This window comes from Empidonax traillii, unplaced genomic scaffold (assembly GCF_003031625.1).
Source record: "Empidonax traillii isolate 1590-97213 ecotype Southwest subspecies unplaced genomic scaffold, ASM303162v1 scaffold72:size2462915, whole genome shotgun sequence".
NCBI lineage: Eukaryota > Metazoa > Chordata > Aves > Passeriformes > Tyrannidae > Empidonax > Empidonax traillii.
In genome coordinates, this window is record NW_020955265.1 from 1,549,255 (window position 1) to 1,563,567 (window position 14,313).

General features: G+C 36.5%; 1 protein-coding gene across 1 annotated transcript in view; it reads left to right on the forward strand.

Annotated features, from left to right (window-relative positions):
* Positions 1-14,313, forward strand: part of LAMA2 (laminin subunit alpha 2) — a 270,298-nt gene that overhangs the window by 166,226 nt on the left and 89,759 nt on the right. Inside the window, exons 28-31 of the mRNA XM_027880560.1 lie at positions 2,785-2,919; positions 3,561-3,685; positions 7,356-7,442; positions 8,306-8,499. Of these exons, the coding sequence (XP_027736361.1) occupies positions 2,785-2,919; positions 3,561-3,685; positions 7,356-7,442; positions 8,306-8,499 (541 nt within the window). The remainder of the gene's footprint in view (positions 1-2,784; positions 2,920-3,560; positions 3,686-7,355; positions 7,443-8,305; positions 8,500-14,313) is intronic.

The window sequence follows — 14,313 nt, forward strand, 5'->3', positions numbered from 1 at the left end:
GGTCAAGGCTGACAGATCAAGCCTTTTTGAACAGATAGGGGTATAATACCATTGCAGTAGTAAATTTCTGACTCACTGAATGCTGGGAGAAAATGTTCAATTCAGTGAGCTCGGTGCACCTTATACATGCACCATATTTATTTTTTTACTTATGTAAATATTTTCATGCTGAAGATAACATTTCAAAAGTGCCCAAGTTTTATAGAGAATCAGCTGACATATTTTTGCAAAATGTATTTCATGATAAAGTGTTTAAGATGTTCTGCTTTGACTGCAGAATAGAGGTTAATATTTTTAACTGTCCATCTCTTCAGGATGAGACTTCCAGTCTTTCTGTGTGCAAAACACCATGTTTTCATTTTTAAGCAGCACTAGCAATTCCAGATGTATTGGTTGCAATTGCTAGGTGGAGGTAGCAGAAGCAACACCTCGAGTATTCTGCAAACATCTCAGACATCCTGACTAAGCGGGGATCTTGTAAAGATTCCTCCAAACAAGCAGTGGGAGAAAAATTGAAGTAAAGAAATCAAGAGAAAGATGCCTTGTTATCTGTGAGAACTCTGCTCCTTTCGGATATTATACAAAATTGTGTTCTGCAGCAAATGAGTCAATAGGAACTGTGAGTTCATGGGAAATGTGTGGAAGGAAACAAGTGAAGTATTTTTCTTTGCACACTGTTTCGGTAAGAGCATACACCTGAATTTGTGTAAATACATGAGAAATTAATCAGCTCCAACATTTATAACTACAAATTTTTTTTTTTTTAAATTACTGTAGCAAATTGAATTTTTGAAGAAAAATATATGATAATATAATTAGAACTTTATTTTAATTCACACTCACCAGGGGCTGCAATAAATGTCTCAATTGCAACCTTCATACTTCATGCTTAATTGTGTGATCCTCACATGCTCATAACTTAGTTTATTTTTAGTGTTCTCAGTGAAGTTTATGGTGTGTTCTGTGAAGGTTTATTTCATTTTTTCAGGGAAAAAAAAGCATCTGATACCCTGGCATTTTTTAAGCAAATACTGACTGGGTATATGCTTTATCTGTATAAATGCATTTTGAAGACTATGTGCATAGCAGTTTTTATTAGAAGTGACATTTATATCATACCCCTCTTTTTTTTTTTTTTTTTTATCTGGTAGTATGCTGAAACAGCAGTGGTAAGAGTTTTCCTAATGGCTACTTCTGAAAAACTTCCAAACTAGTAATTAAAAATGTAGTTTACTTTATCTTTTGTCTGTGTCTCATTTCATCTGAGAAAGGCTTTGATCAAAATAGGTGAGAAGAGTGTTAATGGCATCAGAAAAAAAAAAAAACAGATATTAGTCTTGTTTGAGGATGTACTGTATTATTTATACCTTGATTTTAAAGTCACTCAGAACTTGTGACTCAAAACTGTATTTTGTACCATGTTTGGACAAGGACTCTTGTGGGGATAGAGAGGAAGAAAAAAACCCTGGAAATTGTAGTAAGAAACAGAATTACTTTCATTGAGATTGTTTATCTAAATTAGAATTCTTCACAAACCATGAAAAAGCAGATAGACTGTTTCTATGCTTCAAAGAACTTAATGTAATCTAAGTCAAAATAAAAGAGGAAAAGCAGAAATAAGTTAGATTTCTTTCTTTGTGATTCTAAAGAAAATAATTGTGTTTATGCTTTTTCCGTAACTTAGGCTTCTGGAGGTTTTGGCAATAATTATAAAACTGTCAGAGTGGTAGTGTATGAATAAATCTAGCATGTCAGCTAGTGCTTCTCTGAAGAATCCTGCTTTTGGTCACAAAAAGTTACTTACTCCAGATTCTCCTTTGTTTTATTTTGCTTCCATTTTATGTGTAAAAAGTGCACTATTCCTATTCTCCCCAAAATGCAGAAATTGTGGTCAGCAGTAGGAAATTACCTTATTAGACAGCCTTCACAGGCTCCTGGCACCACTAGGTGGTGGGATTTATGCATGGGACAAGTGACTTCTCTGTAGGCTTTTACTCCTAATGGTCTCAGCTGTGAAAATGTTCCTGTTTGTGTTTTTATGCAGCCATAGCTGTATGCTTTCTGAGAGCTATGTGGCAACTTTCATAGAACTGAGTAATAAGCCTGAAATAAAGATCAAGTGTTTGATTTTGCATGTGTCAGCTTTGCTAGTAATTTTGGGGTTGTTCTCAGAATTTTATTGCAAAGCTGTGGTAGAGAGTGATTGATAAACTTGGTTTGGGGCTGATAGTCTCAAGACAAGGAAAAGCTTTAACATTTTGAATTCTGTACTTTTATGGTCTTTAAATTATATAGCTATAAATAATGCAGCCATGCAGCCATATTCTGTTTATTATCATTCGGCTTTTGCTTGTTATCCCTCAGGTAGTCTGTAGGCAGATACTAGCTTGTCGAACCTGAAAAGCTTAGCAAGGATGAAGGAAACAGAATCATCATGCTTACTCTCCACAATCCATGCAAAAAAAAATATTTTGAAAACAAACCTTTTTCTGAAGAAAGGATAACAGAGAGGTGTTCTGCATTTGAATGAAAGATCTCTCAAGCTGTAGTATAAAAGCCTGGTGCCAGTGGAGTGCTCCCGGGATTTTTCAGCCCTGTGTCCAATTAGGCCTGGCTCTTGTTATCTGTAAAGTACTGTGTATTGTTTGTAACGCAGCTGGAAACCTGTCAGGTTCTTTTCACAACTTGTAAAAACTGGTGATTGGAAAGATGAGCTTGCAATGCTCCCCGTACCCAGTCCACTCTGTAATGATCTGTTTTCTTCTGCATCTTTTTTTATTGCAGTCATGCTCTCCAGGATATTACAGGCTTCCATCTCCACCTGTGGGAAGGACATCTGCTCAGTCCTTGGGCACCTGTGTTGTATGTCAGTGTCATGGACACAGTACTATGTGTGACTCTGAAACGTCAGTTTGTCAGGTATTATGTTTCTGAATTAAAGCACCAGGTTAATCGTAGTGTAAAATTCGTAAGTTGTATAACTGGTCTAAAAAGACAGAGGATGATATTTTAATCTAATTTTTCTTAAATACCCTAAGTGTCAACATTCAAGGAGTTTCATAAAAGCAGACTTTTAAAGTTTTCCACTCTGATTCTCTAGATTTCAGACTAAGCAGTACCTTTTCCCCTCTGAATTACTATTTGTGCAAAAAGAAAAGCTAGACACCTGCAAACTGAAGAAGAAATGTGATGTACTATAAACACAATGCTGCTCTTGTAGGCAGTAATACATGCGACCTGATACAGTAAGACTGAATTTTAATTATTTCTCCTTCTTCAACGGCTGGAACAAAGGAGGGAAGAAAGGATGAATGGGATAAGAAATTCTGTAGGATACATCTAGCTAGCTGCAGACATCTATTCTTTCTTCTTTTAAGCCCACATATTACTCAGCAGGCATTTGATAGATGCTTAAAGCAAGCATTCCCACTGAGAATCATATCAGGGAGAGAGAAATTATGCATTGAAGTAAGTTTGAATCCCTGAGGCTGGGAACAAAATTTTGTCTGCTTTCTTGTAATTATCAAATACAGCTTTCATTCTTTCTCCTTCCTCTGCAGAATTGTCAGCACAATACTGCTGGTCACCACTGTGAGAGATGTGCACCAGGATTTTATGGCATTGTCCAAGGCTCTCCGGATGACTGCCAGCCTTGTGCTTGTCCCCTATCCATTTCTAGTAACAAGTAAGTAAGCAAACTTTAAATGCAGAATTACCTTTCCAGCAAGACAAAGCTTTGTTCTGGGCTCACTGTGTCCTTTTTTCAGATGGCTACAGGAAAATTGCTTCATGGAAGCTATACTAAAAATTTCTTATCTACTTTTGCTAATTGATCTCCTTTTAAAAGTGGAAAATTACTCCCTTGCTAATTTGTGATGAATAAATTAATAAGTGCTAGAAAATGCAATACTCAAGATAATGAACTTGTGTTATAAAGGTATTCTCATAAATGAAGCTAGAGCAGAATTCAAGTACAGTATAACCACAAGGGAGCTGCAAAAAATCTTACGTTCAAGTTTTATGTTAGTATAAATGTGTTACGGTGCCTTTCTTACTTCACTGAGGAATTTATTGATTCCTTATTTAATGTTACATGAATTTTAGGCAATTTGGGAAAGACAGAATAATTTAAAACCAATATGGTTATTGCAGCATAAATTTTATTGGTTGCTTTATGCTAATGAGCCTTTCCATGGTTCTTCTGCATGTGTTCCCAACAGATGATATTTTAGCACTTGAGATTTGTTTGTTGTTTTGTTGAGAAACTCTTAATGATATTTGGCATCCTACTGCAATACTGCTCTGAAAAGGTTTGTGTTTTATGATTGTTCTTTTGAAAAGCAGGAAGTGTTCCATAAAACCACTTTTCTGTGCTTTTTCTGACCTTTAGGATGCTTTAGTGAGTATTTCAGTAGTACAGCTGAGAGTTTGGGTTTTTTTTTCATCTCACCTCTTCCTTTTTATCGTTTTGAATTGGTCTCAGGTTTATTTTGAAGGAGGGAAATTCTCAAACACTACTAGCTAAAGACATCATGATCTTTCATCCACAGAAAGAGTTTTTAAGAATACTTTAAAATCTCAGGTATTTAAAGAAATAACCTTTATCTCAGAAAGTTATAATGCGATCTTAAACACATTCTTTTCTGAATGGTACCCATTTCATGAGTGTTTGGTGTTACAACTTGATTATGTGTTCTACCTCTTAGTATGAAAAAGGACATTCAAGTTGCAAAGAACAAGATCAACCAAGCTTCTCAGCTTTGTAAATCAACAAATAGACTGGAAAAAACCTTTTCTGTTACAAACTAGCATTATGAAGAGCTGAAAATATTCCATCCTATTCTGGGGTTTAGGAACCTTTTGTTGCCCAGAAATACATGTGTCAGGTCAGAAAATGAGCAGGGCTCTTCACCTGAATGATTATGGCACCCTGCTTCAAGAATTTAGGCATATTCTCCACACTGTGCTACAGAGATCATTTCAGTATCTTATCTAACAGCCAACATAAAACACAGGAAGTGGGTGTCACTGAAGTGCCCTACAGGTGAAAAATGTGTGGACCCTGGGTAGTGCATGTGTCACAGAATCATAGGATGGTTTGGGTTGGAAGGGACCTTAAAGGTCTAACTTCAATTCCCCTGCCATAGGCAGAGCCCCGTTCCACAAGACCAAGTTGCTCAAAGCCCCATCCATCCTGGCCTTGAACACTTCGAGAGATTGGGGCATCCACCACTTCAGTGGGCAGCCAGTTCTATCACCACCCCTGAGTAAAGAATGTCCTCCGAACACCTAATAGACATCTCCTCCCTTTTAGTTCAAAACCATTCCCCATTTTCTCATCACTGTCTGCCCGTGTACAGTGTTACTCTCCACCTTTTTTTATAAGCTCCCTTATTTGAGTGTGTCCTGTGGGCACATTCAAATTGCTGAGCTGCCTGAGGAAGAGCAAGCAAAGTGCCCATACCTCATGTAGCCATATAGCCTGCATGGCTGTGGATGCTGTCACAGCTATTTGTGTCACGCTCATGTAGAAGTGAACTCTTCTGTTTCATAACCTTCATAGGAGATTAGAGAATAACACATAGTCTGAATTTAGAAAATACACTTAGTCATGAGATAGTCATCCAATTTCTTAGGAGTCAGATCTGAAGTGTGTCCAGAAACAGAACTGTTTGTGTTTTATAGAGCTTAACTCAAAAGTCTCTAGATGTCACGGAAGAGATTTCTGTTAGCTGCAGCCATCAACAATTTTGGTAGCTGTATAGTAAATGCAGGGACAGACGACTGTACATCTCACCCAAGTGAAAACTGAAGGAAAACACCATTGGAGAGAGGGCAGGGAAGGAGATGTTTCAAATGTGTGTATAAACCTGTCTGTGCATCTCCATTTTCCAGTGCTGATAGACGATGCCTGAACAGCTGGCTTAGACTACATGCCTAACTTGTAGGTGGATAGAATGGGATAGATCCATTCCATAAAACTACGGTATTAGGTGGAAACTAATATTACACCTTGGATTTGCATCTTTTGCAGTTCACTTCTTCCGTTGAGGAAAAAAATCTACCTGCAGCTATTCCATGGTAGTCAAGTAATCGTAATCTACATGAAATACAGATAGCTAATGAGCTATCTCATTAGCTTACTATATCATGACTGACATGATAGTATTTGAGAAAGGTATAGTGCAATTATTTTTATTTATGAAATTGTATAAAACTCCACTAAAATTTTAAATACTGTGTTTATACTCCTATACAATCAGCAACCAGCTTCAAACATGATGAACTGGGCAGGAAAAAAAAAAAAAGGAACGAACAGAAAGAATGAATTTTTCCTAGCATGGATCTATTTTTATAGAGTTGAAAATGTATTGGATAATGAGGTTGTGAGTAATAGATCGATTTGTTTACATCCCTTGCAAAGGTATAACTTTATATACTTATTCAAGCACTATTGATTTAATACATTATAAGCAAGTTAGAGTAGGATGCTGACTGTACTGTACCAAGAAGGAGCTCTGGGCTCACCACTGGCCCCCTTTGTGCTTTTCGGGTTCTGCTTCCACAAAGAGCTGGAAGAGTTTTACAGTTTTTCACCATCTTAATATTTAGTTCTCTTTCTCTTCCCCTACCTACCCTTTTTATTGTTTTAACTGCCTTTGCATGCACTTAATACACTAATACTCCAACAAAATGCTGCTTTGCACAATCCCCATAGGTACACACCAGTAAAGAGACTTAGTAAAGATAATCTAGTGCCTTCTATGATCAGAATAAGACCCCTTCCTCATCATGAAGGAGATAGCTTTAAGGGTTTTTTTCTCTGTAGAATATTTTTTTCTCTTCAATACCTCTTTGAGAAGATCATCTGATGCTGCCTTTTTGGAAGATTCACACAGCTATGACTTTTGTTCCTTTTTCCCTCTGTGTCTTGATTTTGAGTAAGTGCCTCCTAGTTTATCTCCTAACATTCAAACTAAAAATAAAACCGACTGGAAAGGCTGGAAGTTTGTTAGCTCGGTTTCTTAATCTCTGGTGTCGCATTCTTCCCAGTGCTTCTTCTTCTTGATCGCAGTGAGTGACAGCACCGTTCAATTGCACAAGCCTACAGCATGGGATGTTGCTGACTCCATCCCCTCTGATACAGCCCTGAGAGCATTTGTCCAAATTGTGCAAGGCATTCACAAAATTCTTAATAGAAAGGAGGGATCTCCTACAGGTTTTTATAAGCAGATAAGAAAATGCTGCCATTTACATTAAGAATGGAGCTTACCACAGGCCCTTTGGCTCAGCTGACTACAGTGAAATGATGCAATAGAGTGGAAAAAAAAAATCTTTATTTGCTTTTGTTTTAGTTTTAGCCCTACTTGTGTTGCTGAAGGACCTAGTGATTACCGGTGTACTGCATGCCCACCTGGATATGAAGGCCAGTACTGTCAAAGGTAGGATGAATGGGAAAAGAGGAAAGAGGGACAAAGAAATGTGGAATAGGCATGAAGGAGGTGAATGCTTTTTGCAAGCATGTATTTACTAATGTTTAGATACATGCTTGGGATAAGTTATTTCCTCTTTACATGTTTTTAAAGCTCAACCAAAATAGGCAACTTTTATGTACACTTACTGTAAATTGATAATCGGTGTTATTGACATCACCAATACTGTCCTAGTCTTACTTTTTGATTTGTGGGGTTTTTTTTTCCTATGGACCTCCTCAGTGAAATCAAAAAATACAAAATTTATCTAAAATTAGATGTCATGCTAAGAGTGTATCTTAATGTCATTCATATCCTTTGTTCTAGTGACTGTTGTGTCCACATGGGCACTGACTGTGAAAGAAAGTTAAATATTAACATATTAATGCCAAATTGCAAATTAATAACCTAAACAGCAGCTGTTTGTTGTCCCATCTATAACAACCCCGAGGGATTAAGATAATCAAAATTAGAAAGTGTCTACTAGGAGATTTCACTTCTAATACTAAATACAAGTGGCTAGGTCTATAGACCAAATATTGCTAATGGAGAAAGGGTTTTTTTTAATAGTATAACAGAAATGTAACTGAAAACTCTAAAGGTTATGGTTTTGCATACCTGCTCCATCCAGACTGTTCCATATCCTGGTTAGAAGTTACTATCAGTTTGTTGGACAGTTTGCAGTATTTATCCCTAAGTCGTAAAGCACCAAAAATCTTTTTTCAGTGGTTCATGAATGTCCATATAAATTTTGTTTACAATATTGCCAAGTATTCATTGTGGTACACTGCATCTCAGCTGGCCAAATCTTGTTTTGTATTTTCAATGTCTAGATGTTCTTCTGGCTACACAGGAAACCCACAAATTCCAGGAGGCTCCTGCCAGGAATGTGAGTGTGATCCATATGGTTCCCTGCCTGTCCCCTGTGATTCTGTCACCGGACAGTGCACTTGCAGGCCTGGATTCACGGGGTGGAAGTGTGCTGGCTGTGAACATCGGCATGCACGTGATGGCATGAGATGCATTTGTACGTATACTAATGTAATTTTGGATAACATTTGGTTGTGTTTGTCATGTTTCAGAAATCCAAACCTGCTTGTTTAACAACGACTTTTTTGTGTGTCTTTGAAAATAATTGCCAGGTTTCTTACTACTTTGGCATTTGCTCTGTTTTTTTCACAAGCCTTGGGATGTTAGGAAAACTCCCAATATTTTTTAATATGCTCACTGCACACTGACAACAGAACCTTGAAGGATTACTTTTTGGGTTTGTTAATTTTTGCTAAAGGTTATCACTGTTGTTGCTCTTAGTGAATTTTTTAATGTTGTCCTAAATGTTTTACCAGCAATTGCAATACTCTACACCATGAGTCACACACAAAGTTTTTACCAAGGTTTACTTTATCATGTTGGTTCAACAACCATCCATTGGAATTTAAAAGATGTAAGGAATGTCAGTACAATATGTCCAGGAGCAAAGAAGTTCCTTTGTTTAAAATAGAAAACTAATAGCCTAAAACACCAATTTATCTTTACATTACTGGTATCTTTGTCCTACCCTCAATTTTGATACATACCAAGTGTCTTATCATATATTATTGTTTGGATTTTTTCTTGACATTGGATGTGTTTGTTTTGAGTTTACAGTCTCAGATCCCATGATGTTGTACATTTATATCTTATACCAAAAAAACAGGTAGCAAAACATTTCTAGAACACTTGGTCAGCCTGGACTGAAATAAGGCCTTTTCCTCTCCTTCATTTTCCCAGCTTTTGAAGGACTAACCTGTGATTTTTTTTCCCCCTTTGATGCCATGATTGTTCATTTTAAAGTAGAATACAGGTAGAGTTCCAATAAGTCCACAGTATACAATATTTATTAATCTGTGCATATTTGAATACATTAGCAAGGTACAGTGAATTAGTTTAAACATTTTCTCTTTAATTTGAGCTTTTTCATGGAAGAGGAGGTGTATATGATAGGGACATATAATGTGAAGGCAAACAGATGTCATCTGTTTTTTTTTTCCTTTTTGCTTCTTCAAAGAATTTGTTCCATTTGTACCTGAATACTCAGAAGTGTACGCCTCTCTAATATTAAAATCAAGTAGTAAAGCAAAAACAAATTACAAATATGTTAAAAGCAAATTGGAAAAATAAACAATGGAGTGCTAAAAATGTGTGAAGGCACCATATCAGTCAAAAATGATATGCATGGCTTCTTTGAGTGGTTAAAGAGGAAGGCATTAGGCATGTAGGGTCAGGGACTACACAGTGCAGAACACTTTTTCACTCAATTTAAGGGTTGTGATCAGCTCTCAGGCAGTCATCAGGACTTAGCAACTAAGCTTTTAAGTGTGACTGTTGAGTTCAGTGCTTTTACATTAGTCCTGAATCCCAGGCAGAGATTATAGATTTTGGGGAATATAGACATAAATGCTTCTATTTCTATATTATTAAGAATATGACATTGATTCATCAATTTAAAGCTTAGTGTACTTAGGGGAAATAAAATTTATGTCCTGCAGTGTGCTGTAGTTTAGGACTTAATTCTGAACTTAAGCTCTCTTTTAAACTACAGAAAAATGAACGCAAGTGGAGTAAGTAGTCACTTTGCTGAAACATCTACAGTTTGGGTTCCATCACTGTGTGGATAATAAGGTTAAAAATCCTTGATGTGAATGGGAAAAGCTGTTTGCAGATAAATCAAATTTTCCACCTTTTTGCTTTGAAATATGTGATTCTCTGTAATCTCTGATTTAGCTGCAACATATTCATGTACAGGTGTTGAAATGTATCTATGCTATCTATACTGATATTTTTCCTTTACCTAGGTAGTCAGTTTTCACCATAAAAGCAGTCCATCACATGTGCATATGGACATTTCTTTTGACTGGTAGAAATGTGGAATCAAATGAGAAGATTTCTTTTCTTTAGTCATAAAGATAGGAACCACCTGTAGGAACAAGCAGGAGGTACTTTGAATCTCCCCTGGCGCAGGAACTAAGCTGCTGCTACTGATACCATTTCAATAATATCCCTGTCATAAATTGCAGAAACTGCAACAAAATATTTCATTAGGCACTTTATACCTATTTACTCTTATTATATGATTTTCCCTTTGTTTAAAGGTTCCTTGACCCTCATATTACTCCAAATGTGCCTTTTTTAATGCAGGGCAATACCCTTGACATAGCAGAAAATAAGCCTGATCAATAACTTTTGTAGTCTGTGGTGGATACAGGGGCTGTGGTAGACAAGGGGAGTTTAGGAAGCACAGACTTGGTGGGCATTTGCACATGGTTTAGCACTACCTAGTATGACACAGGCTTCAGAGTGCAGCTATTGATAGGGATTCATTACTGCAGCCTTTAATGTGCTTTAGTAGTCATTGTGCTGTCAAAGAACCATTAGAAACACCTTTTGGCGGAACCTTGGAGCTTTCCTTCCTTACTCTCAGAACACTGGGCTGTTCCAATCTGAATTTAATGCAGCTGAGAATGTGGTCCTGTGTACAATATATTTTTACTTTCATATATCAGCCATTTTCAAAATACTCAGTAAATTCACTTCTGACTGCAGTTGTAATGAAACCGTAATAGTAATAGTACTCTCAGTGTACAGAAATTTAAGGCCAAGAGCAGGATCCCATTTGCCTTCAATATTTAAAATGAACCGTATGCATATATCTTTATTTGCTCTTTTGTGGTCCCCTTTCAGCTACTGCAGTTGCATTGTACCTGTCAGAAATCAGAGGAACCCCTAGTTAGGTGGTAGTCTAACTTTAGGAATATAGATGTAAATACAGGAACCCATGTTTGAAAAGGTGTAGTTGTAAATAATATTAGACATACTGTGATTAAGCTGCCTGATGTTAGTATGTTATAGTTCATATTTAGGAAAGTGAAATTTGATTTCAAATATTTAACAGAGAACGACCGTAACAAATTTTTTTAGCAAATTCTATAAAAGGTCACCACACCATATGACCTGAAAACCAAATAATGCATATTTAAATCAAATTAGAGAGGTATTTTAGCCAAAAAAAGTGTAATGCATTGTTCTTTAAGTATAACATTTATCTTTTAACATAGCCCTTATCACAAATATTCTAAAGATTTTTAAGGGAAGATTTGCAGTGAAAAGATGGGGGGAAAAAAGCAAGAAGCATGCATGATCACTTAAGTGATCTATTTCTAATATAGCTGAAAATCTGTTTTACCAGGTTCTTACTGTTTTTTATCATGTGTCATTTTTCAGTTGCTTAGTGCGTGCCACTTTTCAGTGCTGTGTTATAATGTTATATTTTAGAAAGCTACAGGTAAAATAGAAAGAGAACATATTTTTCAAAAACCACTGTACAAAGGGGAAGAATTTGCTTACTGGTGGATAACAATGGTAAGATAATTACAGGTTCTTGGTACAGAGAGCATTCAGTTCCTGTTTTATTCTTAGAACGGAACAATGTTGTTTTCTCTAGGATGACATCAGGGAATGAAAAATTATATCCAAAAAGTAGACTTTTAAAAATAAGTAATACAAGAGTCTGGTCTACTACACACCATAAAAATTGTAATTTTTTTTAAATTAAACTCTAAAAATTCTATTTTTTTCTAATTTTTTTTTGCATTAATACAGTAGCTGAATTATTTCCTCAGCTAAAGTGACCATCTAGGTTGCCGTTTGCAGATATTCATAATACTTTGCTGATGAATGCTTCCTTGTTGGACTCAAGTGATCCACTTTGTAAACTCACTTTCCCTTCTCTTTTGAAACAGTCAGTTGCCAAAAAAAAAAAAAAAAAGAAAAGTGAGGGGTGCAAACTTATTTTAATAATGCTGCCAGAATCCTTATATACTGTCAAATATGACAAAAGTTTTCCCAAATCTTCTCTAAAATTTTGAATCAAGCCTGTAGCAATCATGCATTTTCTTATAGTCATCCCCTTGTGTATTTTTTGTTATATCTTTTGACATTCCACTCCAGTTGTAGAGTTTGTAGTACATAAAATGAAGAGACCTGAACTGTGATCGCTACTGTGCCGTATTTAGGGAACAAAACAATCCTAGTGAGAACTTCAAGGCTTTATTGTTATATGACTCTATCTTGTGTGGCAAGTCAGAACTCACCTTCTGAATGCTTTCAGGATGTCTGTCATAAGTACAATGGAGGCTTCAAAAAAATGATCTTCAATATTTTGAGCTCCGTTGCAACACAAAGTACAAAACCTTTCTATAGATGTGTGTTTCTGTCACAAATGTTCCTTGGGGTCAAGCGAAAGCCTGAATGTAAAGCAGTTGAGTGACTGAACAGGAAACAATAATGACACAGGCAGATCAAATAGATACTTAATTGTTGGGAGTTTTTCAATAGCTCAGTCTTATGGGGGAAAAAATAAAAAGACTCTCAACCATGCTGCAGTCAAAAAACTTCCATCGTTATAAATTTTAACATTCAATATTGGTAGAAGGAGAAAAATATATAATGAGATTCCTTTAATACCAGGTCTTAGACACTTGCCACCGGTCCTGGCAGAATCAAGGTTTTCCCTTCAAAACAGTGAATAGCTTCATGATATCAGCCCTTCCAAAGTCAGAACTAGGCAGAGATGCTGTCTCTGTCAGAAGCAGATCTTGAAGACTCCTTGAAGAGAATCTTCTCCTAACTCCTACACACTGCCTAATTCAGCAGGAGCTGGGAGCTTCTTCTTGCAAGCCTTTACAGAGTGAGCTGAAAAGAAAGGTCCTGTATGTAACACCAGATCTGTGAAGCCTTGGACTAGCTTCTGCAATATTCTGAGTTTAACAGAAGTTGTGAGCCCTTGTGCCTCAGCTGTAAGAATTAAACTTATATCTGTGTTGGACAACTTCTTTTCTGTGTGCATGGGCTCAATAAATGATGGGCATCCCTGCTTGGCCTAGAAGTGATAAGCTATCATTTCTTCTCCATTTTTGTGATACATGAGTTCCTATGGAGTTTAGAACCACACTCCAGTGTCTTTCACCCAAGTCAAGCATTCTTTAAACTCAATTAGTACTGGAATGCTAGAACCGGTGATATGTATCGGAACCGGCAAATGAGGATTTCTAAATTAGCAAAATTAGAAATAAACCTAAGAAGGGGCTTTAGACCCTAATCTGGATGTGAATTTTCTTGTTTTGGAGACATATTGATCATGTAAGCTACCTGAAACCAGCAGCAGTAGCAAGGAAGCTAAAACTTTGAGCTATCTATGGGCGTTCTATTTTGGGAGGCACAGGAAGGCTATTTTATTAATTCATATAAGACTAGTGCCAAAATGGGAAAAATGAGGTAATAACCAAAAGGCTAATGAGCTAACAATGGTCCTACACTATGTTGTGAGAAAACAGGAAATTAGTACTGAAGAATCACTATCATAGGATACCACATGCTATCAACCATGCATGTTTGCCCTAAAACCAAAAATTACCTAGTCATAACACAATCTTCTGAATCTTAGCAGTGATGAATGTATCAAAGCAAAACTGTGTCATATAATCACTCAGTTGGAGGAACACATTGTGACTCAGATATATGTGTCCTTTATTGTGCATTTTCTGCTCTTTGTACAATGGAATAAATGGTAATGTCCATAAACTTAAAAGAATTTTTTTCTCATGCATACTTTGGAGATGCTTCTCACAGGAGGTAAGTCAAAATCCTTAGAGGAGTTATTTTGCATGGAAGAGTGTGGTGAAAATGGAAAATGCAGTAATTTGCATTAATTGCTTGCTGGACTATTGTAATATTGATTGCATGATTTGCCTCTTACATGCTTGCACAGCTGTAATGATCTGAATTTAGTGCTGCATTTTTTAAT